The sequence below is a fragment of the Triplophysa dalaica genome, chromosome 16 (genome assembly GCF_015846415.1).
Source record: "Triplophysa dalaica isolate WHDGS20190420 chromosome 16, ASM1584641v1, whole genome shotgun sequence".
Lineage (NCBI taxonomy): Eukaryota > Metazoa > Chordata > Actinopteri > Cypriniformes > Nemacheilidae > Triplophysa > Triplophysa dalaica.
In genome coordinates this window covers 20,389,377-20,416,802 of record NC_079557.1, presented here as the reverse complement: position 1 = coordinate 20,416,802, position 27,426 = coordinate 20,389,377, and the positions used below count along the sequence as shown (strand labels likewise).

General features: G+C 38.1%; 2 protein-coding genes across 2 annotated transcripts in view; one reads left to right on the top strand and one right to left on the bottom strand.

The window, feature by feature from the left end:
* The first annotated feature begins 564 nt into the window (after positions 1–564).
* uvssa (UV-stimulated scaffold protein A) lies at positions 565–22,131 on the top strand. Its single transcript, XM_056770363.1, is given in 15 exon segments — positions 565–816; positions 1,659–1,780; positions 2,663–2,993; positions 3,438–3,558; positions 4,612–4,938; positions 5,008–5,117; positions 5,607–5,715; positions 5,718–5,734; positions 12,380–12,485; positions 16,107–16,308; positions 17,191–17,331; positions 17,826–18,009; positions 18,136–18,247; positions 21,198–21,387; positions 21,637–22,131. Coding segments are annotated over 14 exon segments (2,154 nt in total). The 5' UTR covers positions 565–816; positions 1,659–1,670; the 3' UTR covers positions 21,731–22,131.
* Positions 22,132–24,129: 1,998 nt separating this feature from the next.
* nkx1.2lb (NK1 transcription factor related 2-like,b) overlaps positions 24,130–27,426 on the bottom strand; it is a 74,703-nt gene continuing 71,406 nt past the window's right edge. The window contains exons 3-4 of the mRNA XM_056770163.1: positions 26,779–27,194; positions 24,130–25,021 (exon numbers count right to left, since the gene is read on the bottom strand). Coding sequence (XP_056626141.1) covers positions 24,315–25,021; positions 26,779–27,194 — 1,123 coding nt within the window. The 3' untranslated portion in view covers positions 24,130–24,314. The remainder of the gene's footprint in view (positions 25,022–26,778; positions 27,195–27,426) is intronic.

The window sequence follows — 27,426 nt, the reverse complement described above, 5'->3', positions numbered from 1 at the left end:
CTTTGGTATCGTGCGAGTTTCGTCTTGCAACGCGCACCCACATACACACCACTTAAAACACATTAACAAAGTATTATACAATTACATTAACATATATTCAGGGAAGACAATAATATGAAAACAAGGATAAGAAAGCTAATAAATACGTTGTAAATGCTTACACTCTTGATGGATTACTTATTCAGAGAATCTGTATTTTTGTGCAGTCTTAACTCAGTCAATAAAAACAAAAGTTGTGTTTCTCATTAGTAAACTCGCATATTTGAATGTCAATTGACTTTTGGTCAAAGGTATAAAAAGATAATTACTAAATTCTATAAAAATCGTTTAATCCTCAGTATCATCAGTGAAGAAAAAGAGTCAATTTACCCGTAAAAGACAACAGAATACTTTATTAAATGTATACTTCAATAAGTGAATATGCACAATGCTAAAAAAATTAAAGGCGGTTTTGTGATAGGTAATACAGAAAATGAAGTTTAGTTTAATATATTTGTTTATTTTAGTAATTATTAGCTGAGTAAAATCGGATGACTCTTATTTTGAAAATGGGGACTCGTCGCCATTGCTGCGGTTTCTTTGTTGTCCACACTCATAGCTGAAAATGTCAAGAGAGACGCGAAGATGATCTTCAGTTTCAAACGCAAGAAAACGCAACACATTCCGTTTTATAATTCCTCAGTTCATCAGGTGGATGAGGAGGTATGTGTTGTGTCGTGGCATCCGAAAAACAAACAGTGAAAGTGAAGTCTGCCACCGGACTGTATGAATAAACTATAGCTTACACTATATTTGACAGTCTTTTGATGATAAAAGGTTTGTTCTCATTAAAGAACATGTGTCAGACTCTGTCACTAAACTGTTGTATCTGTGGGGTAATTGTAAACACAGATTTTAACATGACAGCTAATGTCCTCTTTTCATATAAAGTCTTATTTACTAACTAACAGTTAATGTTCATAATTTTACGGGCGCTGAAATGTTTTTTATGACCTTACAAATCTTTTGATATGATGCTTAAATGTTTGATATCTTTTTTGAAGACTTGAGGAGTAAGTGTGGCAACATATTATATATTTAATTAGAAAATGTATTTTATTTGAATATATTTTAAGATGAAACGGCCAAAAGAGCTCTGTCTAGATGGGATCTCCTTCTATCAATACTGTTTGAAAAGCATCTCAGATTGAGACCTCAGGAAGCCGCTTGATAACATCTAAAACTATTTTTAATAGCTTAAGTTACATTTGTGTTACTTATTAGTTTTCATGAGTTTACTATTATTCAAAAATGTGTAATGTATTAATAAATATTAAGTGACCTTTGAATTGTAAATGCACAAAATGTAGCGAACAGATGATCCTGGAGGGCCACGTCCACTGTGAAACACACCTGAACCAGCTGATCGAGGTCTTCAGAATTACTGGCAGTTGTGTAATAAAAGGACACATAACAATAAGGGAAATAGATTATTAACTCTGCTATTACGTCTCTCCCTGTCCTCCACCTTTCTGTGTTAAACAACACTTACATAATATCAATATATTAAAGTATCCGTGTGAGTAATGGTCAATATTTAAGCTCCCATTTTTCAGAGCAATAGTATACGCAGTTTTTAAGCACCTGTTCCTCTTTGTCATACTTAAATTATTTTTCAGGATTGAATCAGGATGGACCAAGCAACACGAGATAAGCTGTCCGAACTAGTTGAGGAGCTGACAACCTCCGGAGAGCCCCAGCTTGATCAGGATAAAATGAAGGAAGTGAAGAAAATTTGCAAGTATGAAGGCGTTCACAGATCAAAGCTTTAAACAGATTGCTTTTTGTTCACACGCTGTTGCAATAGTAACGTTTTAAAGAAAGTTCATGGAAAATCTTTTTTTATTTATTTTGTGGAACACATTTTGAGAAATGCCTCAGTGGTTTCTAATCCATACGTTAAAAGTCATAGCGGGTCAGTGTTGTTTGGTTTCCAACATTCTTCAAAATATATTCATTTTTGTTCTTCGGAAGAAAGAAAGTTAGAAAGGGTTTGGAATAACATGAGGGTGTGTAAATTATGAGAGAATTTTCTTTTTGGGGTAAACTATGCCATTAATTTGTAAAGCGTGCAACGAACATCACCAGGACCATGGTTTGATTCCCAAAAATCTAACAAATTGATCACATTTATGATATTATACACGCTGTAATTTGCTTTACATATAGACCTATTCATCCGACACGCGCACACACTTGACCCCCACTTAACTAACGGTTTATGCTTTGCTAGTGTCTAATAATATTACTATTTTTATTTCATTTATGTTACAATCTACAGGCAATCTATTGTTTGTGAATGTGTACCAGAAGTTAAGTTCAGGGTCACATAAGCGCGAATGCGCAGGAACGTTTGTTTATGTTGTTAAAATGATAGCTTGTAAGCATCTGCCAATGAAAAACATTATCTTTTACAATACATTGGTTGAACAGTAGGAACGGTCCTTGATTATATACATGTGTTGTTACGGCTTTCAAAAAATTTCTGTAATATACAAAATATTGTTTATGCACAATAATATAGATCATGTAATGTTATCAGTGTGTGTTTTCTTTTTGCTTTTTCTATATGCCTATGACTTGTTGTAGTTAAATTGTAACAGTTAATACTTTGCGTTTTCAGAGTTTCCAACGATTACATCGATCATTTCTACCACTTGATTATGACCCAGCTGAATCAGGAACATGCAGAAATTCGTCTCTCGGCCTTCCAGATGGTCAGCGAGCTGTTCAGCCGGTCACATCATTTCAGAATCCTCCTCATCACAAACCTTCAGGAATTCCTGGAACTAACAGTAGAAACGGATGTTGAGCAGCCTCTGCCTCCACCAAAAGAGGTGGCGAGGAAACTCAGGACTCTGGCCATTCAGACTGTGCAGTCGTGGCACGCTGCATATGGAGAGGCGTATAAGAAACTGTCTCTGGGATATCATTTCCTCAAACAGATTAAAAAGGTGCAGATCAGGCTCCACCTGTTCTGTGATTATCCTAATAAATTACAGCAGTTTCCACCTTTATAGCTCGCTTCATATATAATTCTTAAAAGGCTACGTGAAATATAGTGTTAGTGATACTGTAAGATAACTTAGTTCGAGGTAGTAAATGATCAAACATTATAATGTCATAGCAATATCGTGTAATATTATATTTGTCAATGGAAATCTATTATTATGTTATTTATTTTCTGTTTAGATGTCCCTCCAGAAGAAGCCTCTCATATTCACTTGTATTTTTCTTTAAACCATAAACTTTAGACATAAGACTTTTTCTGGTTTAAGAATTTTTTTAAATGTTTAGTGAACGACAATGTTTTTAAACTTATTTCTGTTATTTTCTATGTTTATCGGTCTAGTCATGGAAGATCTAATTAAAAAAGAATCATGTTGATTTTTCACCAGGTAGATTTTCATGACGTTGAAGCAAGAACTCTTGGAGAGAGGCAGAGACAAGAGGAGAAACAGAAGAGACTGGAAAGAATTTATAAAGAAAAGCTTGAAAGAGCCAAACAGGAGATGGAAGGTAAACTGATTTTAACAGACTCATGTAGCTGTGATAAGGCAACATGGATCTGCTGATCCAAGGTGTATTATGTTTATTCTTAAAGCATTTTTAGGATTTATTTGTTAGACAGACATCATCACAGATAATAATATTATATTAAATTAGATTCTTTAATCATGATTGTTTCAGGAACTTATTTAAGATAAGCAGTGTTTTAAAGGTCAGTTTCCAGGATGTAAATTAAATAAAGGTGGAAAACTAAATCTTATAAATGGCTAATTTATTATAATAAATGTAACATTTCTAATTAGTTTACCTCCATAAATCCGTCATTTTAACATCTGCACTTCAAAGGCCTTACTCAGAGCAATGAATGATGTGCTGGAATTGTTTAAAATGGGAAAATATCAAACAGTGAGGTCAAGAGATCAAACAGTGTTTATATTCCGCAATGAGTCACAACACTCTTGTTTTATTGTTTGTATATTGATGTGTCAACTGCAGCGCTTTATGTACTTTAGACTGCTGGGGCTCTCAGTCACCTGGATCACACAAAAAAATATTTTTATTGAGTTCTTTTTTTTTAAACTAGAATTCAGGTTTGGACTATTTTAAACTTTTTTTGAGGATCTTTTTACAGAAATGCAGCGTTATGTTTTTATTATTTAAGAATGAGCTATTTCTATCACCGCAGTCCCCTTACATGGAATTCTCAATGTTGTTTCTACAGTAGCCTTAAACGGAAAAACTGCTTCACAGAATGCGTTTCGTAAATACATTATACAACATCTTAGATCTGTGTCAGCCTCCGTAGTGCTTTATACAAGAGGGTGGAGTGAGCCGTTGGTTGCAATTCGCAACCTCACCACTAGATGCTGCTAAAATCTCCACCTTGCTCCTTTAAACTTACATTAAGTCATTTAGCAGATGCTTTTATCCAAAGCGACTTACAGATGAGGTAAACAATGGAAGCAATTTGAACAACATAAGGACAACAAATAGAATAAGTGCAATAAAAAACTGGTCTCAAAGCCTTTAACTCCTTAACCTTTTTATGTCTCCTCTATGAAGAAATGACAGCGGGCATTGAGGAAACTTTGACTGAGATGAACAACTGCATAAAACTGCTTGTGACAGACCACTTAAACCTGTTTACTGAGGAACCGTCAACATTTACCCCCTCCAGTGGATTTGAGAACACATCTGAGCAGCCGTGCTGCAGTAAAGACCTCAGTCATGAACAGAGCAAAGTGATCACACAGAAGAAGAGTGAGAAAGAGGAAAAAGACGCGTGTAGCGATGACAGCGACATGGAGGAAGTTCCCGAGGAAAATGTGTTTCTGCGCAGCACTGGTTTAATGTCTCATAAATATCAGCTGGAGCTCAGTGTTGCTACAGGTACATCTTTATTATTAGTTGTGGTTTTTGCAAGTGCAGATTTGTGAAAAACCTGAATCTTGTGTGTAGATTTAAACATGAGAGAGACGGAAGAGAACGAGGCACTGGTGAACACAGTGAGGGATCTTCAAAGACTCATCACAACCAGACACCTGCCACTGGTTCAGTCCTGGATCCAGGTACACCTCTCTTCAGCAATTGACGCCAAAATTTGAAATCAAGTTAACCAAAAATGAAAATGATGTCATCATTAACTCAACCTCCTTTTGTTCGAAACTAGTTGGGCTTTCTTTGTCCTGCTGAACACAAAAGGAAGATATTTGGAAGAATCTCATCCCCCATTGACTCCAATAGTATTTATTTTCCCAATTATCGCCGTAAAAAGGGGATGAAATCAGTTTGGTTACTGACATTCTTCCAAATATCTTCCTTTGAGTAAATGATGACAGAATTTTCATTTTTGGTTGAACTATCCATTTAAAGTCACATTTCTGTGGAGCAAAGGAGCATCCTAGACCATCTACGAATTAAATGACACGATTTGTCATTTTTGAGTGAAAAAACCCTTTAATGTGCATAATATATTTCTTTTTCAGTCTCATGTATTTCATGGGACCGTATCCAACATGGACTCGTTTAGCTGCTTTAAATGTGGAGTTTGCTTTCAGGTTTTTACAAAGGTTGGTGTTGAGGAAGAACTGATGCGTAGAGCCACGGAGTTGAAGAAGTCACTGGAGAATACTTTGAGAAAACAAGAGCACCTTCACATAGACTACAAGACAGAGAGAGGAGAGTGGTGAGTTTATTATCAGTTGCACACTGTCACCAAAAGAGGGCGCCATTTCCTAATGCTTCACATATTACCATTTAGTCTAAGAGGCTTGTTGGAAAGAGGACTGTTTGCACTACAGAAACGTGCCATACAAACCGCTGAGGACGCTAGTTGTATAATGCAGATGTTTGAGATTACAGTGTTTATGATTTTTATGTCCAACTCTGAAGACAAGCATCTTCTCATTGGCACGCGCAGGGAGGTGCGGCTGACTCGTTAATGGAGATTTGCTCACTCTAGGGTGGAATGAGACACGGCGGGCTGTTAGGAGACACATCATTATGACACATGATATCCGTTTTAACTCGGTGAAAAGAACAGGCAGGCTAGAGAGAAAAGAGGGCCGTGACATTGACAAAGCGCTTTACCGCACGCCAGAGAGCTTTATCACTCTCGCCGATGATTTTCTATGTGAAAAGTCAGTGCTTTGTGATAAAGCAACAACTAAAAAGTCTTTATCATAATTAGTTTTTCACTTTTAGCCCTAAAAGCATTCCATTACTTTATTCCTGTATCATTGCTCTGACATGGGCGGAATTGCTTTCGACTCCAGAAACTCCTGCCGATCGGAGAGCTGAAAACATGCGTGGTGTAAAATGACTTTTTATACAGTAATTTTTGCTTTTATTGTCCGAGTATTTCAGCATGGTTACAAGTTTTAGCTGTGGATTTAACTGAACACACAACTGGTTCATTTAAGTTTTCTCTACATGTCAAACATCAGGAGCTCAAGACGTTTCTAAGAAATGCCAGTATGAAATAGGTGTGAGAGATCAATTAGTTTAACTTTAAAACGTCAATTGTATTTAACGTATTTCTTCTTATATACAAATTTAAATAATGTTGATTTAAAACTCATTTATGGCCGTGTATAATCGCTGGTCAATGAGATTTCAAAATACAAGTTTTAAAGTTTCAGTTTGCTTGGAAGAACTTAAGTATTTAAGTAATAGAACATTTTAGGAATCAAACAGAGATTCATAGGGACCCGCCCCAGGAAACCGAGAGCGTGTCCTCATCTCAAAGAGACCTTTATTCTGTACTGCGGTCAGCTAGCCCGCTAGTCCATACACCTGAGTTATTGGCTTGCCGTAATAATTTGCTAGACCTTCCTCGTAAGAGAGAAGATTAGCATATAAATAGCAGATGCACAGAGCGCCATCACAGCTGAGTACGTTTAATTTTTGGTTTATAAGATTAAATGGATTTTTAAACGCATAGCCATCAAACTTGGCCAAAGACAAATGAAGTGTATGGCCGGTTTGTCCGAGGCTGCCTCGCCGGCTCATTTTTTAAAAGGATAACAGACTTGCTTAAGGAGTGTGCCTGGTCGACGCTTCCCTGGGCACAAAGTAATTGAGATTGCTTACAGAGTTAATTAGACCACACGCAATATATTGGAGGGCGCGAGGACGCTTTAGCATAGCTGGAATGGGTTTTCCGACGTACGTAAGGGACGTTTAACCGGAAGCTCATTATATGGACACCTCTCAGGTTAGGGGACGGAGGCCACAGCGTGATCGATAGAGTTCACCGAGAATAACCTACAGGAGTGCATCACCTATTATATATCTAATGATTCTGACATGGGCTCAAGACAGCAGTCTGTGAAGTTTGAGGCAAAACGGATTGTATTTTTAATTGTAATATCGAATAAGTTATGTATTTTAAGAAATTTGGACAATGTTGTACTGAAACAACCTGCAGTGTCCCAAAAAAGAGCCACTGGCTACATTATGTTCATTAAACAGTTTTTTGTGGTATAAAATAGATCATGTTAACCAAACCAAATCATTTAAAAACAATATTTGTGTTTCTGATTGTATAATAAATGTAGTTGTATTTTGATGTTTTTATTATTATGGAATAGTTTTTAGAAAAATACTAATTAACATATTAATACTAGTAATAACTATGTTTTCTATTCAATTTAGTAGTTTACAACTACAATTCCCAGCATCTTGTTCCCTGAAAACATTTCTGCAGTATTTTACTCAACTATTGTAGTAGATTTTGTTTTCTAGACGCACAAAGCCAATAAACAGAAATGTTTTAAATGCAGAGGAGACACTTGGAGGTGGGCTCAATATGTCAACAACACTCCTGTCCGCAAAAAACCCTCCATACAGACACTCAATTTCAACGTGTACACACACAATCCAGTCGAAGAATTATAATACTGCCATTGCTAGCTGACAGTGCTGATTCTATCAACTGAATTAAAGTGAATTAAAAGTGAAATAATGTCTACTGCGCGACACTTTATATTGTGTAAGAAATATTTTCTGGTCTTTAATCTATAAACAGAGGCTTAACTGCCTTGGTGTAAATAAAGAGTGCACATATAAACAAAATAATGATCTGGTTTGTGGCTGTTGGCAACACAAAATAAATGCAGAAAAAGAATGATTTTGTTTGCATTGAGCTCCAGATTGCGAGTTCTGTAAACGGCACCTAAAATTGATCGTACAGAATGACAATTTTGTATGGTGTTGGATGGCAAGTTTCTAATGTTCACGGCTGAAGTGCAAGACCACGAATGTGCATTTTTCTTAACACTCTCCAAATAAGGTGTTTTGATTAAATGTTGACATTATATATGCTTCTTTTGTTTTACTGATGTCAGATAAAAGCTATAAAACCTGATCATTTGAAGTTTAGGATTATTTCCTTTTCCCATCCACAGAACAGCACAGATATTATTGTATTTACTGTGAGAGGAGAATCTTATTTCTAAACCAGCGCCACCAGAGCACATCATTGAGACCTCATCCAAAGACAGTTTATACCTCAATCCTGAACTGTCAACATCGCCGGCCTGCAACCATAAAAAAATCTAAATAAAAAAGAATAGCAAAGCGCGCTCAGGTCTTTAGTAGGCCTCCGTTATATTGAGGTAATCACGGAGACAATTAGAGGGAATAAATGGAAAAGGCACGCTAGAGAAGCACACTTTTATCAGTGCCCTCGAAAAGGAAGGGCACACAGATTATGTATAGCGTTTTATGAAAACGACCCCATATTTAAAAACTGGCATTCTGTTATGCATTGTAGCGCCAGAGGCGGTTAAGCACCTTTTGCGTAAATTAAAAGGCATAAATTCTGTTTAGCGCTAATGCAGACGTCTCCGCAGCCTGAACGCCCTCGTCTGAGGAGCGGGGGTTGTAAAAGAGCCTTGAGTTGCTTTTCACCTTTCATAAATTCCAGGCTGGGGATTTCTGTACCTAAAAAAAAATCATTTGCAGCCCGGTGGCTCATTGCTATTCTGCGTAGATTGATGGTGGTCATTTACCCGGCAGTGGAAGTTAAGTGCCGCTGTCATTCCTGAGGAGCGTAATTGGGAGGCTCCACAGGTCAGTGCTGGTGACAGGTTTCTCTTTTGATTAGTGTTGGAGTGATAAGAAAACTTACAGCGCCAGTGATGGATGAGCAGGTGCACAATGAAACTCACCTGCCTGCCTAAACCATGAGCCGGTCTCCATTCGTCTCCGGCACTTAAAGACACCTGCAGCGGGATTCCACTGCACGGTTGCTTTCCAGAGTTTTCCGATGAAAGCTGATTTGATCAAACCCCTAGACTGAATCTGTTCAGCTTCAGATATTCTTCATAAAATGTTAAAATATATTTTTTGAGGTCTCGTTCATTCGTAAAAAGAGGTGTTGATATCATCAAAAATGCACAGTACTTCAAATGAACCGGAAGAAGACTTCCATATTGTGTTGTTTTCCGAGTGGAAATGGAAAATCTAATCACAAATGAAGAGGGTGTGACTTGGGTTTTTCCATGAAGAAATGTGTTTTACTCAGAAATGGAACTGGCAACTGGTAATTTACTCTAAAAAAGTAATTAATTACTAGTTACTAATGACATGTTCAATAGTATAATTAGATGACTGTAAAAATGACTCTTTCCAAAAAGTATTTAATTACTTATTCATAATTACTTTCTATATTCTACATCAACCTTGATTAGTTAAGAGATTCAAGGACAGACATGAAACAGCTCTTTTAATTCATTCAAATAAATAATATTATACTACATTAAGTAACCCAAACCCTAACCAAAGTATTACAAATGTGAGAGTTATGCATTAAAGCACAGGTTTTAAAGTTAGACTTAGAATTTTGATGTCAATGCACACGCAGATACATCGGGGGAAATAAGTATTTGACACATCGGCATTTTTATCAGTAAGGGGATTTGTAAGTGGGCTATTGACACAAACTTTCCACCACATGTAGCCATCAAGCCAAATATTGAATTCGTACAAAGAAATCAAAACATTTAAGTATACAAGTTCAGTCACAATAAATAAAGTGAAATGACACAGGGAATAAGTTTTGAACACACTTTATTTAATACTTTGTAGAAAAGCCTTTGTTGGTGATTACAGCTTCTTGTATGGAGAGATCCGTCGTCTGCATTGCTCAGGAGTGATTCTGGCCCATTCTTCCACACAAATGGTCTTTAAATCTTGAAGGTTCCTTGGGCCTCTTTTATGAACTTTGATCTTCAGTTCTCTCCATAGATTTTCTATGGGATTTAGGTCAGGTGATTGACTGGGCCAAACAAGCAGCTTGATTTTCTTTCTTTGAAATCAATTCATTGTGTCCTTGGCCTTGTGTTTGGGATCATTGTCTTGCTGAAATGTCCACCCTCTTTACATTTTCAGCTTTCGGTAGATGGCAGCAGATTTTTATCCATAATCTCCCGGTACATTTCTCCATTCATCCTCCCTTCAATAATATGAAGTCTGCCAGTACCCCTTGCTGAAAAGCAGCCCCAAACCATGATGCTTCCACCCCCAAACTTAACTGTTGGTATGGTGTTCTTGGGGTGGTGGCCAGTGCCATTTCTTCTCCAAACATGGTGTGTAGAATGACTGCCAAAAAGTTCAATTTTGCTTTCATCTGATCACACTGTAGTCTCCCAATAATCCACAGGCTTCTCCAAATGCTCTTTCGCAAACTTTAACCAAGCCTCAACATGCTTTTTGTTCAGCAATGGAGTCTTGCGTGGTCAGCGTGCATGGATGCCATGGCGGTTCAGTGCATTGCTTATAGTTTTCTTTGAAACAACAGTACATGCTGATGCCTGGTCTTACTGAACTTCTGCCCGAGTGGTTCTTGGCTCTTGGAGAACTCTCCTGATTATTCTTTGGACTCCTCGGACAGGGATCTTAAGTGGAGCACCTGATCGTGGCTGGTTTATGGTGAACTGATGCTCTTTCCAATTCCGTATAATGGCCCCAACAGTGCTCACAGGAACATTCAGCATTCTGGAAATGCGCTTATAACCATTCCCATCAAAATGCTTTTCAACGATTAGATTACGAAGATCTACAAAGAGTTCTTTGCTTTTACCCATCATAAAGTCCTTCCTGTGTGCCTCCTAGGTAATGAGAAACCTTTATAGGCCATCAATTAGGACCAAAGCAGCTGATATCAATTAGTTCTGATAGGGGGCAGGGTTTCTCTCTCAATACTGACAGATTTCAGGTGATCTCATGGCTTTCTATGCCATTTTGCTCCTTGTTACCTTCATGTGTTCAATACTTATTCCCTGTGTCATTTCACTTTATTTATTATGATTGAACTTGTATACTTAAATGTTCTGATTTCTTTGTATGAATTCAATATTTGGCTTGATGGCTACATCTGGTGGAAATTTTGTGTCAATTGCCCACTTAGAAATCCCCTTACTGATAAAAATGCTGATTCGTAACCTGGAGTTTCAAACAGAGCTGTCAAAAGAGAGGCAAAACTGAAGGATTGCAACTTGAACAATTTCTTTAAACTCTTCCCGAAGGTTTTAGCTATATCAGAGACACAATAGATCAGGCTCCATGACTTGAGAAATGTTCTAATCAAGGTTGTTAAACCCTGCATTGGGTCGCCTCTAGGAGGATTTGATCTGGTGTCTGGTGTTGAGTTGATCTCCTTATAGTGATTGTAACCACTGAATTTAAGACTAAGAGTCATATCACCTCAAACGCTCCTTTCTTTTGTAGAGTACCTACTCAAAGATGTTATCAAGAACATATCTATCTTAGAGACGGAACATAACTGTTGGTTAAAGATCCTGATATAATTTTCTGCCTCCTTGTGTTCAACCGGAGAAATTCTGCTTAACAAAACAAGCACTATTTTAAACAGACCCAGTTAGCAAAGACAATACACAGATTGACTACAACTAGAATAAATTGGATGTGGTCAACTGGAAATTCAATTAAGGGTTTGAATTAAAATGTTAAGAGTCCCACGTTACTGCAGAGTTCGCTGTAAATCTGGGGAATATCCGGAGGCAACTGTGAATGTCCCATCCCAGTGTTAATCAGCTGGAGAGAATTGCAGACGTCTTTTGTAAACCGCAAGCAAGCAAACAAACACTGTGTTGCAAAGAGTCAAACAAAAATAACAGACAATTTTCCCATCAGTAGTTTTAACAGCGTTTGCATTGAACGGAATGTAAAATGCAATTGTTGATTCTGTCTATAAAACGAGTCTCACTGTTCGGTTTTCCCTTGCACTATGCAAATTTACTACCAAGGTTACAAATCGTATTTATTTATCATGACTGCAATAACAAACTGTATTTTTCCAAACTAGATGAGAGCTCCTGAGGAGGGGGAGGAGGACGACGATGATTTTGAAGAGGTGCCGGAGAAGGAGGGCTACGAAGCACATATCCCCGAGCATCTGCGGGTCGAGTACGGTGAGTTTGTTCAGGTGCAGATAACAGAGCCCGTAATCCAAATGATCTCTCGTGGAATATCGGCACACGATCGTCTCAAAGCAGAGATGAGCCACGGAGTCTCCCGGGAAAGCCTCTGTTTGTTTTGAGTTGTGGATTTGAAAGCGAAAGGGTTTAAGAGCCGTATTACGAGTAGAAATACCAGTTCAGTTCAGATGTTTTGCTGTCAAAACAGCTTTCACAAAGGGAAGTTTGTGAAAGGTTTAAATTAGGAAATGTATGTGTTTAAAAATACAATAAAAGTTTAACTTGGTGCCAATTCAACATTATAACAGAAATGACAAATATACTAATATAAATATAACATTTTTGAAGGCTCATTAGGCAAAATATGTTTTCTCTTCTTTTATTTTATTTGAATTATCTTTTCCTTTGAGATGAAATGGGGTCTGGCCCATTTTTCCCAGGAGTCACCCATGGTTTCAGAATGACCTAAATAATCATCTCCATCTTTGTAAAAACAGCTGCACATTTAATAAACTCTGGGAACAAATCACTGTAAGCCTTCCTTAAATCAATTATAACCCGGAGCCGCCAAAAGAAATCTGTTTTGACAGCTGAGTGTTTGTACATGCGGAAGATTCTTGTCCATCTGTGCAAGGACAGCTCTATTGACAAGAAGCCACAGGCCAAAGACAGAGGTCAGACGATAGGTCAAATACCACCGATTATATTTGACCTCAAATCCCGTCCAATTTTGAATTTACCGTCGTGTAATAATCAATTGCGAGGCATGCGATATTTGTAGAAAAAGCGAGTCCTTTGGACTTAGTTTTTTTTTCTTCATTCATTTGTTCACGCCATCTCTAAGGAGATTCATTAGGATATCATTTCTACGACTGCTGTGAGCCAAGCTGCTTTCTGCAGTAAAGTATGTAATGATCAGAGCTCCGGCCATGCCAAATTAACAATGCAACGGTGTTAATGAGCTCCCATTAGCTCCCAGTTGTAATTTACAGCGCTCACCTGCCTCAGTGCATTCATTCACAAACCAAACCATCTGCTAATCTGAGACTAGCGCATGTCTTAATCTTGCACCACAACAATATTTTACACAAAGTCATTTTTGGGGTGTATTATTGGTAGAGGGGCATGCTCGTGGGCACACATGGCATTGTTGTTGTCTTGATAGGGTGTGTCAAGTACGTCGATATTTGGATGCTGTAAGGTTTTGTTGCGTTTTTGGTGGTCACCAGGGTTTCACATCTGCAGAGATTCTTTAGTTGCATATTCTTTTGACTTGGACTCTTTTCATACACGTAATGGTCAACCAGGTGAAAATCACTTCACATCTGCATCATAGCCCGCATCAATATCCGATGCAATGATTGTAAAAAAATAGTTGCCTTCAAAATGTTTTCATGCATGTGCTGTTGTACGCGTCCCGTCCGCGCGGCCTCAAAAAAAAGGGCTGCACACAGACGGGGTGTGCGGATGACTGCGGACCCTCCTGTTGACGAAAATTACGCCATGCGGGCAGTTTGCGGACATTCGGACTATACTGTTGCCTTTAAAGCAGAGAAATGGGATTTAGCAGAGGCTGGACACTGCCACACACAGCAGTGGTATAGAAGTGCTGTTCTACCTTATTTGAAATTCATTTACATTTCGTGGTGACATTCAAATACGGTAGAACACCACTTCTTAATACCATGGCTGTGTGGCGCAGTTTACCTAATCTGCTAAATGTAACAATTTTTTCATTTTTCCATTTCTCTCTGCTTTAAATCTCCCCAACCGGAAACTGCCTTGGGTTCTGCCTGTGCAACACGGAAGTCACGCATACATAGAGCCCAGTCAATTTAAAAAATATAAATGATAATTCAACGAATCTGATGCAAATTAGTTTTTTTTTTGATTAATCAACTCAAATTTCTAAGGCAACCAGGTAACTTACTTTTTTAAGTTGAATCAACAAAAAGGAAAACATTTACAGTGCATGTACTAGTTTTTAAGGGTCTTGTCAAGCCTCCAACCCCAGATCACAACAGAAACGGTGATGAATAGTTTCTCTAGGACCACTAATCATCTCATAATACAGTGAATCATATCTGAGAGGCTAGTCCATGCAATGTGGTTTTCATTTCTTTGCTATTGAATCAAAGGTGAAAAGCCGTTTTCTGTTGTACAAGCAGAAGACCGCAGATTGGAAATGGAAATTGCGCATTAAGAGCCCGACCACTGGCAATCTAATTTAAATACTCCCAAAACGGGACGCATAAAATATCCATCTGATTTACTGCCAGGTTAACTCCATCATTTTTAATTTATCAATCAGGGCAAGTTAGTATCAGCCCTTTCATTTAATATTACATCAAGCTGTCAAAGGAGCCACGCTCATCTGTAGCTAATCTTTCCTTTTCTCCGTTCAGAATCACACCGGCTCTCTCATCCAGAGAAAAACGCTTTCATTCGGTCCGTTCCTCTCTCTCTCTCACCGTGCCTTTCACCATCAAGCTTTTATCTATCCCTTTATCCCAGCGTTCCTGTCAGGACGTTATCTCTCCGAAAATTTACATTTTAATTACAAGGCCTGCTGAACTCAGGAAAATCAATAACGCCACCATTGGCAGCTCCACTCGGTGTCTACTGCTGGGCCTCTCTATTTCCTCTTATTGATTTATCTCTTTAGCACCTGCAACTTTATTGCTTCAGACAAATAGCTACCATTTGGTCAATTTAAACAGAAAAAGAAAGGATTTGGTCGTATTTCTTGATTCCGCACACTTGAGCGCAGCTATGATGCACTCGCTCATTGAAAGGAATTGAACCCGGATCAACTGTTAACACCAGAAGATAAAGATGGAGAGCGTAAGAATCCGGCCATATGTTTTTTCCCTGTTTCGAACCCACCGTGTCTTTTTGTAAGTTTATTGTTGGACAATTTCACCTTTTTTGGTATAATTGAAGAACTGCATTCTAAGGGAAACATGTTTTGATTTCATGTAGATATAACTAGATATATTGAAATTTGATACAGTGGTGTACAAAGCTCAGAGGATGCAAATAAAAAACATACATTTAAAATTTGTAAATGTTATTATAGAGAATATTCGTTTATTTTCCTGTTCTTAGCTCACAGGCTGCAGTTTTACGTTTTACATTTGGGGGGCATCCGATTGGCTGTCAACTGTTTCTTTATCGTTATTCTGTCGCTGTGGTGTGACTCCACTTTTCTCTTAAATTTAGGATGATTTTCAAACCTTTTATCTGTGAATATTTGTTCTTTGTGTGAATGGGCCTTTATACTTTTGGTTGCATGTTGAAGAGAATTTGGAGCAGATGTGGTCGCAGTAACTGCGGTGTAGATCTGTGTGCACTGCAGCTGTAGGAGGTTCAGTGGTCAGGTGTCTGTTAATCCAGGAATTTCATTTCCCCTTTGATGGCGGGCAGATTTAGAGCGAGTCTTAGATCTTTGTGTCACTCTTAAGACCACCCATGCTTGAAGTTTTAACAAAGTTTAAATCAGATTTGTATGAATAAGGGCTCTCAGTGGAAAAAGCGTTATGAATTTACATGTATGCAGTGATGGTAGTGAGGTAATATCGATTTTGTTATGGTGTTCCTCTTGTTTACTCAAAGGTCTTGATGACGTTCCTTCAACCTCCGCCAGTGTGGCCAAACCAAAGTCATCACAACCTGCCGTGAGACGTTCTGCACCTGTCGAGTCCATCACCCTGTCTCGACTGAAGAGGAAGATGCGTGATGAAGAGGAGGATCCCACCTGCGCTGCTGCCACGATACGTGTGCTCAGACAGAAGCATCCTTTAGCCCCGCCCAAAAGGTACCTCCATCACGCACTGGTTTATATGGGATATGTGACTGTAGATTCAGCCTTGCCGACTACCAGACCATATTAAATAGTATTGTCAATGATATCGCTTGACTGCCTTGTGGGAATTTGGCAAAGCATGTTTGTTAGAGATTTTAGCTCCATTAGTGTTGTTTCAGCAAAGTCGTATTTGCTTTTTTCATGATATTTCATAAAACATTTACTTTTAGTTGTAAGGGCATTGTCAAACATCAATAATCCAAATCGTAAACACTATATATGATATGTACTGATATCATGTCTGATGGCCTTTCGAATGCTTTCACCTAAGCAGTGTTGGTTAAATTACACTGAAAACGTCATTAATTACTAGTTACTAGTTACATATTCAGTGTAATTAGATAACTAAACAAATGACTCTTTCCAAAAAGTATTTAATTACTTATTAATAATTACTTTCTATATTCTACATCAACCTTGATTAGTTAAGTGATTCAAGGACAGACATGAAACCGCTCTTTTAATTCATTCAGATAAATAAAGTAACATGATTAACTGACCAAAGTATTACAAATGAAAATTATGCGTTAAAGCACAGATTTTAAAGTAAGACCTTAAATGTTGATGTCAATTCCACTATTGCACAAGCATATATTGCACATATATTGCACAAAGTATTTAGATTTATTACTTCAGAAGTATATGAAATTAAATTACAGAAAATTTTGAGTAATCCCTTACCTTACTCTTTAAAGGGTAAAGTAATTAAAGTAACGTAACTAATTACTCAGTATCTAGTAACACCCCAAACTGGTCCTAAGTGACAGTTAAAAGCACTTTTTGATCTTTGTATTTTCAGGATCAGTAGATTTAACTGTGTCCTGGTTGTTTCAGCGTGTCTGGGGGTTCAGCTGAACCTGCGGCGGGCAGCAGTGATCAGGGGGACAGGAACAAAGAAGAAGCCCCCATTGTTCCATTTGGTGTGGATCTTTATTATTGGGGAGAAGAGCAGCCCACTGCTGGCAAGATTATCAAGTACAGTCATATTCATAAGAAACATCCGAGCATATGTGTTTATGGTTGAAATATTCCCTTCTGTGGTTACATGTGATTGTGTCAGGGGTGCTTGTTGCAGTGTAAACACATTGTGTTTGTGTGTCATGTGAAGTGGCCACTAGAGAGCACCATTGTCTGCGACTTCAAATCAATTCAATTACATGAGGAAGATACAGCTCCATCTCTAGCTATACAAGAGGTCCCACACTTATGGTCAACCTTTAGGTGTTGGGGATTTGCAGTGTTACATTTCTTTCTTGTCTCATTTTTGACCTTTTTCTTATTTACATTTGAAATTTCTATAATGAAATTACTTTGAAGTTACTCTCAATTTTAAAATTCACCGGCAGTTTCCACAAAAAGATTTTTGGAAATATATTTGTGGTAATAACAAATGAATGATAAATTCATGAAATTCATCATTCAAGAGTTTATCAACTTTTTGCAGTAAGAGCTCCCTGTCCTGGTTTCAGACAAACATCCCAGCACCAGTTCTGGGTTCCTCATGAAGTGGAGGAGGAGGTGGACAACAAGGAACTGTCTGAACAGATGAAGTCCAGGTACATCACCTTCGCTGGCACCTTCAAACCTGTGGAGCACAAGTGCCGAACGCCGTTGCCGAATGGATCTCTGTGTGAACGTCAAGACAGAGTAAAGGTAAAAAAAGAAATCAATATTACCGTGATATTCCACTGAACACATGTCTATGTTGGGCCTGTAATGCTGCCTGTAAACCGATGCTGATTGAATAAAGCACTGCATTTCTTTGCGGTGTAATTTTAGTGCCCGTTCCACGGATGCATAATCCCGCGGGATGAGCTGGGCAGGCCGATTAACCCTGAAGATGCACTACGATTGGAGAAGGAAAAGAGAAAACGCGAGGAGGAGCAGCCAGGTTTGACAGTTTATGCAAAGCAGTTTAACATCGCTGTCAGACCTAGATGTTCACGATATAGCAGTTCTCGCCACACATTTAAAGGAATGTTTACACCGCGAACCCTCCTGGTGCTGTTCTCCATACCTTAAAAGCACAATAATACGTTTGCAAACGGGAGCCGTACGGTAACTTTGTGTAGGGATCAAAACAAATTTACTTAACTTAAAGGGATAGTTCACCCAAAAAAATCTGTCATCAATAACCTTCGAGTTGTTCTGTATCAATTCCTTTGTTCTGATGAACGCAGAAAAAGATGTTTGGAAGAATGCTTATAACCAAACTGATTTTGCCCCCCATTGACTCCCATAGTAGGACAATGGTAGTCAAAAGTGCCCCAGAACGGTTTGCTGCTTACATTCTTCAAAATGTCTTCTTTTTTGAGTATTTTCCTACTATGGGGGGGACAAGATCTGTTTGGTTACAAGCATTCTTCTAAATATCTTTCTCTGTGTTCATCAGAACAATCTAATTTACACAGATTTGGAATAACTCGAAGGTGAGTAAATGATGACAGAATTTTCGCTTTAAATTGCATGTCGGTGTGTTTATCACGTAAAGCTATCATATACCTTTTTGTGGAGTGCTTGTGTTCTACTTGTTTTGGATCCTAACAGGGTGCACCCTTAATAAATGTGCAATGAAGGATCTTCATAAAATAATAAATAGCCATTTTGGTTTAGACTGACGGAGATGAGTAAGTGAGGGCAAATGTTCATTTTCACGTGAAGTTTCCCTTTAAACAGAAAATCTCATAATTTCCTTACCCTTATGTTATCCCAGTTGTACTGTTTGTGGTGTTCATTCAATATTTAGCTTTTTTATAAAATGATATCCCGCTATATGTACATTTATAGGTTTTTTGAAGCTTCCAATAGCACATACATCTAAATACATTTGCATTTAGTTAGTGAAGTTAATAACATCTTCTAAAGAGAAATTATACGTTTGTGAGAGAAAAACACATATTGAGAGCTGGAGTCCTTTATATTGCTTTGTTAATGGATGGTTCATTTTGGGACTTATTAATTGGAAAATATTTTTGTTTTAAACTTGGATGGCACAAGGATGATACGATTGAGAGAATTTTCAGTAAAGCACATGGAATAGGCCAAATCCTACTCATCCGTGACCCACGGCTCCTTTCTTAAGCACACTGAGTGGACAACAGACCAATCGGGAGGAAGGATGGGGGGACTGATGGAATCCCACCAAGTCATCATCAATACACAGATAATAGGACAGAGTGCATCTCACTCAGACTCGCTGCTTTTCACTTTTCTCCGTCTCTTTCTTTTCTCGCAGAGTCGGGTGCTAAAAGCCAATTAAGTAGCGTCTCGCTGCTGTCACTGGAGCGGCGGATGTGCTTTCTTTGGCCACAGTTTACTTGTTAACAAACAGTTATCTGAGGTAACTGACTTCAGGCGCCCGCTGACCACTGGCTTGTGAAATAGCATCTTTTGTAACTAAGTAAGCTATCGATCCCCTTCAACTCCATCACGCCCTCTACCCTTCGACATGCCGGTTGTCACGGCGACTACGAGACACCCCACCCACGCTCCGGTACTGCCAGCGCGTGCGTGCCGGCCGGCCTTCAGTTCCCTGACTGAATACTTGCTCCCCCGCTGGGCCATTGATTTCTGCGTCAGCCCTTCTAAAAAGACTTCCAAGATGCTCATGTCCACTATGGCTTTACTATAGTAACCACAGATTTTTAGGTTCATTTGAAGTATAATCAGGAGAAAACTAATTGACCATGTCTTACTATACTAGGAACTGCAGTTTAACTTTGTATATAATGTGCAGTAACCATGGTTTTTGGTGATTTGGATTACCTAAAGTACAAACTTTATATACTCTTTGAAAGGGGCGATTCTCTATGTGTGCTTTAGTGCTCTGGGTAGAAGTTTTTATGGCTTTATTCACAAGAGTAAGCTTATTTGAATGAATTTATCAGTTCATGTTGTGGCCTTGCAGAGAGACCTTCAATGATGGATGAAAAAAATGAATTCAAAATACATACATTGATGCATCACAGCAGCCTCTCAAAACACCATCGCACTGGACATTCAGAAGCTTACTTTAGAATTTTTTTTAAATCTATATTGTTCGACATTCTTAAGGGTTCTAGGGGGGCTCACGTTTATATTTCATTGGCAAAACATTTGCTCACTTGTGTCTTTGGTCTTAGAGCCGGTGTTTGCCTTCCTAATTTAATAAGAGTACGGAGTAGTGTTAACGTCTCATCATAGCATCATTTTGCCTTTGAATGGATTTTCAAAAGACTTGAATGCAGCTGTCTCCTGTGATGCTGGTGCACGTATGTATGCGACCGCGTCCCCCTCAGACGAGAACTGATGACAGAGTAGTGCGCCCTTCTGCAGGGCTTAAGTTAAATGCAGACCCCCCATCATCTTCACCTCCAGTTGGTAGCTCCTGAAGGCTGGACTTTATACAGGGATGGATGGTCGCACTCGTGTAACTGGGCCTTTCACCTCCATAAATCCTTATAGGGAACACCGACTCCCTCATATAAATTTGAAAGGCATTTGAAAAAGCTGTTTGTTGCATGCATGCGTTTCACTACAGGCTGATGAACCGCAGTGCTCCACGCAATTAAACACTTTTGAGATTGTTAATAATTTAACAGCGACCATTTTGTCATTGCAAGATGTGCATGTATCAAAGGGTAAGCAACGTGCCTAATATTAAGTAGATGATTTGAGTTTGGGGTCTTTTTGAGATTCACACAGCGCACCATTTGGCGAAATGAGCAACTCACTTACATTTGCTGTTGATGTTGCGCTGACATTTTTGACTATGACATGCCCCTTTTAAAGAAATATGCTCAATTCTTTACACATTCATGTCCTGACTGTAGTTTCATTCAACGCTTCTCTTGTTGGCTCAGATTGGCGAGATCCAGAACTCATGAGAGAGATCGAGGCAGCGACTGGAGAAGATCTGGGCTCCTCAAAGACATACGGCAAGGGGAAGAAGGGCAACAAAGGAAAGTCAAAGAAAAAGTACCCAAACCTTACAGACTTGAAGCAAAGTGCCAACACTTCACGCTCCAGGCTAGAGAAGAAAGTCTTCAACAAGTAAGTAATTGTACACTACAAAAGTCTGAATTTATAATTTTTTCAGTTATTTAAAATTTTGTACTGTTTTGTGTTTTTGTGTTAATGGAAATGTCCTTAAAATTAATGGAAAAAAACTTCCAGTGTTGATGTCTTAACATTGTTCTGGTGTTTTTAAGTATCTGGTGTGAACTGAAGAGTGACCATATGCATTTATCGGCAGTTTAGTAAATGAAGACTTTGAATCTTATTTCTGTGGTTTCCTTATAGGAGCTCTATGAGACGCGTAACTGAGGTCATGAACAAGATGGACAAGAGGAAACATGAGAAATTTGCAAATCAGTTCAACTATGCACTGAATTAAAGAATAAGGCAATAACCCTATAGGCCAGTGTTTACACAGTCAATAAAGTGCAGCTCTCAGCATCAAAACAACACTATGCCTTAAATCAAGTCATTCGAAAAACTCTTTACATTTATAATAACAGGTTATTTAGTTGTGGTTGTATTTTTGTATGGTCTGCATAGAAACTAAGGAATGTTAAACAGTTAATTTTAAGTGATATTTAAAATAACACCTTGTATTTTTTCACAATTTGTCATATTTCCTCTTATTGTATTATTTATATATTCATACCCTTTTTCATGTGGATGAATGTTTAATGTCATATTGTCATAAGCTGTGATGGCACAATTGTAAGGTATTGTTAAATGACTTTGTGGTTTTAGGACATCAATTAAACTTTAGCTTTGTCTTTTATTAAATGAATTTTAGTTAATTTATATAGAGGAGGCCTAATTTCCTGAAATATTTAGATATTTAGAGCTGATTTATTTTAGTGTTGAGGGGTAAAATATTCTTATTTTTCTGAGGTTTTATGATCCTCGAATAACAACAGCTTCAGTGTAGGCTTGCAGTATCTCTTTATTAGTAAATCCAGAAAAAAAGTAACTACATAACTGCTCATTAATATTTATATTTTAGTTTGTAGAAATAGAGTTTATTTACATGATGAGGAGAACCAATCAAAGCAAAAATGATTAACTTTTGTATTCTAGAGACAGAATGATCAGGATAATGAAATTCATTTTTGACTGAAGGGGTTGATGATTATTCAACAGAAATTTGGATAATCTATGAGCAATAGTGTAGAATATTGTTGTATTTTGGGAAGGCAAAATCCTCCAAAAATCGCAATTGAACGGATGTCTAAATGTTGCCAATATTTATCCCAACAATTTAAAAATGATTTCCAAATTAAACCTGTGTGTCAGGATGGACAGCAGCCATAGTTTGTAATCTCTCAAATGTTTTTTTAATAAATATGTCGTAATAGTTCCACGAAATCACATGTTGCTATAAAGCCGACCTTTATTAAAAACACAATATCTCCATTGAAATTATGCTTTTATTATTGTAATTAAGGAAATGGTAATAAATAAAATAAAATTAATATATAGGCTCGTGTAAACACTTGCAATATTTTTTAAATCGATTGAATGTATTCAAATGTTCGCTTAACGAAACCATATCAAACAAGGTCATTTAAAATGCAAGAAGCGAATAAGAATGTAAAAAGCACATATTTAACACTGAATTTAAAATAAAGCAAAAAAACTGTTCAACGTCAATGCTTAGTAAAAACGTATTTAACGCCATTTGGTAAAAAACACTAATAAAGGAGCAAAATGGTGAGCATGCGTTGACAAGTAATCGCATTAGCAATATGTAGAAAATCGTTTTGCAGCATATTTTATTAGCAACTTTTTAGTCAATCAATTTTAAAATAGTTATATTGAACATTTACATTATTGTCATTTTTCGTGTGTGAGAGCGAGCAATTGTCCAAACCGTTAGCCTGTGTTCATTTTTATTAACAAACCATTTCATTTACAAACCTTTATTTTTATTGACAACAAATGTCTAAATTGTAAAGCGTAATTGAAATATTGTAGTACTTTAGGAAGACAGCTGACTGACAGCGTTATTGGATATTTAAGCAACTATCAATAATCCGATTTAAAGAGAGAATGATGTCCCTTTAAATCTCTAAACATCAATTCATACTAATTTACATCTCAAATTTCAAATACAGGTTGTTGTTGTTTTCTTAAAATGTATATTTTATTTATAATTTAAATTGCACTAAATTATTTTTCTATTATTATCCTTCTGTTAACAAGTTAATTGAAAATATAGTTGGTCATAGAGACGTTTATCCAAACAAAAATAAACGAAACGCAAAGGCCAAACGGAAAATATAGTTCAGGCTAGTAAACGATTACCAAAATAACACATGTTCGAAATTCGATAGATAACATCGAATATTATAAGCGCAAGATATTATAAACCAAATGCGAAAATTGCCATCTGATCTTTATTATCTGTCATTCCACCTTTTTATTAAAACAATGAAATTAAAGCATCGTCTAGCTATATGTACCTTTTGAAATAGATAAAAATTAATTGAATCTATTTCACAGTAAAAAGGAAGGGAATTCCTTCAAACCTTTCATTGGACCAATATTGTTCTTCGTTTTAAATCGAACAAACTCGGTTCTTTGTTTTAATGCATAATCCGTTTTATTCCCTACAACAATTGCATTTGCATTCAGTTAATGTCTAAACACATATTCATTATACCTGAATATTTACAGTTTGACCTAGAAATATACAGATTTTATCAAAAACGAAGCAAATCGAAATCAATTCTAATTGTTGGCAGGTCATCATATTGCCGAACATGAGGGGAAATGACTCGTAAACACAAATCTCGGGTTGCCACAGTGCAGCAAGGCTGAAATATATTTTAGCTCTTCAAGACGAACCTATCAAATGTCTTTGCAAGTCTGCAAACGCCATAGTGCTTCACGTTTCAAGAGTTCCTGTGCCCTGTTGGACTGGACAGTGTTGCTTTTCTCCTTTACAGAAGAACATTGTTCTGTTCTTATAAGTGCGGCGCGTAAAACGTTGGCGCTCCGTAAGTCTGAGTGCCCAGCATGAAGGGTGACAGAACCGCGTGACCCGGTAGAAAGGGTAATTGGGCGGTGCAGACGAGTCCTCCGGGCGTGTGACCCGGATAGCCGGTGTGCATGGACAGATGGCTCATAGGGGGAGACGAGCTGAGAGGACTCAGACCCCCCAAACCGTTGCTCTGGCAATTCGTTCCCCCTCCGCCCCCGCTTGTCGGTGCGCTCGTGTCCGCGCCCGGGTTCTGTTTCTTCCACTTGGTCCGGCGGTTCTGAAACCATATTTTCACCTGGGTCTCTGTCAAACTCAACGACAGGGCCAGATTGAGCCGTTCGCACACTGATAGGTAGCGCGTCGACTTGAACTTGTTCTCAAGAGCCACCAGCTGCTCGTACGTGAATGCAGTCCGGGCTCTTCTGGGTTTGCCAGACTTTGAATCCGAGCCGGAGCGCTTCCGTTTAGGTTTGATGGGATTACTCTGACCATTGGACTGTGGAGTCTGCTGCCCTTCTGGGCTTTTGTTCATTGAATCGTCATCCTCGTGCTGTCCGAATTCGGCGTCGTTGTTTCCGGTCAGGGCGCCGCTTTCCTCGCTGCACAAATCATCCTGTAGCTCACTGTCTGACTGATTCCCACGAGTGAAATCATTCTCACATTCATCCGATCGGTACACGAACCCGTCCTCTGTAGAAACACAAAACACTCAGAGTTACACATATCCATCAACAAACTGCGCACTTGTGACAAAGATTCGGATAAATTGACATCTCATCGAAACCAACAATAATTGATGTGGGTGGTCATTTACCTTCATTTGATTATGACGCAATTAAATTAAATAACAAGTAGGGTACGTCTTAATATTAATGCAAATAATTAAAAATAGTTTTGAAATGGTTAGTCTACTTTCTTTTTTATTTACACATTCAAAACGTTCATATAAATGTTTAGACAAAGTTAGAAACACGTTGGCAACATATTTTAGTGTTTTGTATTTTTTCCCCGCTCGCTCCTATCCTGTTTATAAGGACTGAATAGATAACGTTTCTTTTGGCGTGTCAATTCGTCTTGACATTTTAAATCATTGCATGGCCGTCTAATCGATAATTCTCAATTTACTCCTTAATTTAAAGCGGCTGTTAAAAACAGCACAAACCTTATCAAATTATTGCAGCCTGCAATTACTGTTTTTTGAGAATTGCTTTTGCGCGTTGCCTCCAATCAATCACAGAGGGTGACACATATTTGTCCTTGCGAGATAAGATGATGCTTACGAAGACAGGGCTTTCTGTTTAGACCTATGACAACGCGCATGAATATCTAAAGAAAAAATAATAATTCAACATTTTCGATTGTGTTTAATTTAACGCAAGTTGCCGCGTAAAGACGCTGATAATGGGCAGGATCTGCCCCAGACCAGTCGATATCCTATTATAGAAATGAGTATATCTCTTTCAGGCAGCTTGCAAACTCCCTGTTAACATCTAAATTATAGGACCAAAATTCAGATAATTACAAGATTGAAAGCTATTATACTTATTAGGGGAGATATCGATGGGTATCCAAAATGGATTTGGGCAGCAAAACTATCGTTTCCAAAATATGTGTTAAACTTTGGAATTATCATGTCTTGTGTTTGTACATGTCTCTTACTGAAAAAGTTTTTAAATGTTTTAACTTGGCCTCATTTAGTAAATGTATGAGGATTTGGATGACTTTAAATCACTTTCTTTAATCTTTAATTCTTTCTTTCTTAAATCATTCTTTTTTGAAGGAACTTTAGAGCAAACTCTTTGCTTACGGATCATGGGAAATTGAAGGCTTCATTTGTTAAAAACGGATATTTGTGTTGGGTTTTGTTGTATTTAGAGACCAACTTTTAACAAACATGAACATCTTTCAGGTTACAATATAGAGGAGTAGATGTTATAACATATCAAGCGGTATAAAGTGCCTACATGAGAACAAAACTCCAATCGTGCTGTAACTAAACTGTTTTAGTTTACCTGATCCTTTACTTTAGTTTGTGTAACATGCGTTGATTTTCAGATTTAAAATATTCGTATTAATATTCAAAAACATTAGATGTTGCCTAAATAAATCACAATTTTAAGATATTTCACAAGGTTCCTTCAAATAATTATTCTATTTCATGTTAAATAATTATAAATGCGTTTTACACCAGAATAATTCTGAAACTGTATTGCATAATTTGAATTGAATATAAAAAACAATTTGTCAGCAGGTCTTTTAAACTACAAAAACACTGCGATGTGTTTAAAACTTTTGTGAGAATCAGAGGCCTTCCAGTAAGCACATAAATACAACACTTTTTTATTTACCCTTTAACCAAAACTAAACGGAAAAATTCATGGATTTTTGGTGTTAATCCGTTAACGATAAATATGTATTCTAACAAAGCAATAAAAAATGCTTCTTACTTAAAATTGCCGATGGTTTTTTACAGTCGAAGTCCTCTGGATAAGACTTGTGCTCGACTGTGTGACTGGAGTCTTCGCTTCCTCTGTTTTCATCACCAAACGCAAACTCGCACCCTGTCCTGTTAGTCGGTTGCTTCTTACTTGTAAATTTATTGGGGTCCAAAATGTCCAGAACTGAGAACGAGGTGGTCCGGTGGACGGTTGCAAGAGCACCCGCGGGCGCGGGTTCGTGTCTCGGCGAGGTGTCTCGACTCTCCGCCGGCAGCGCGTCCCTCCCGCCCGCGCAGGAAAACACCGGCAATTCACCGGCATTGAGGCGCTTCTCGTCCATGCCGTCCTGCGCTGCGACCACGATCACGCCGGTCACGGGAGGCACCATGGAGTCGCCAACCTGCACCTTATCCCTGTTCATAGTTCTCCAGAGGGCAGGACAGCTTTTTTACTTTTACCTTTCTTTATTCAATAGCAGACATTATGGCAAAAACGCAAACGAATAAGTGCAGTCAGCTTTTAAAGAGCCCGTTGGATCCTGCGCATAAGCCGGTCACCGTTCAGCGCCGCGGTCGGGAGTTGATCCGGTCCGTATCTGAATGATGATGGTGATGTCCCCCGTGCTCAGGTCCGTTTTGGATTTGAACCATCCCCTCA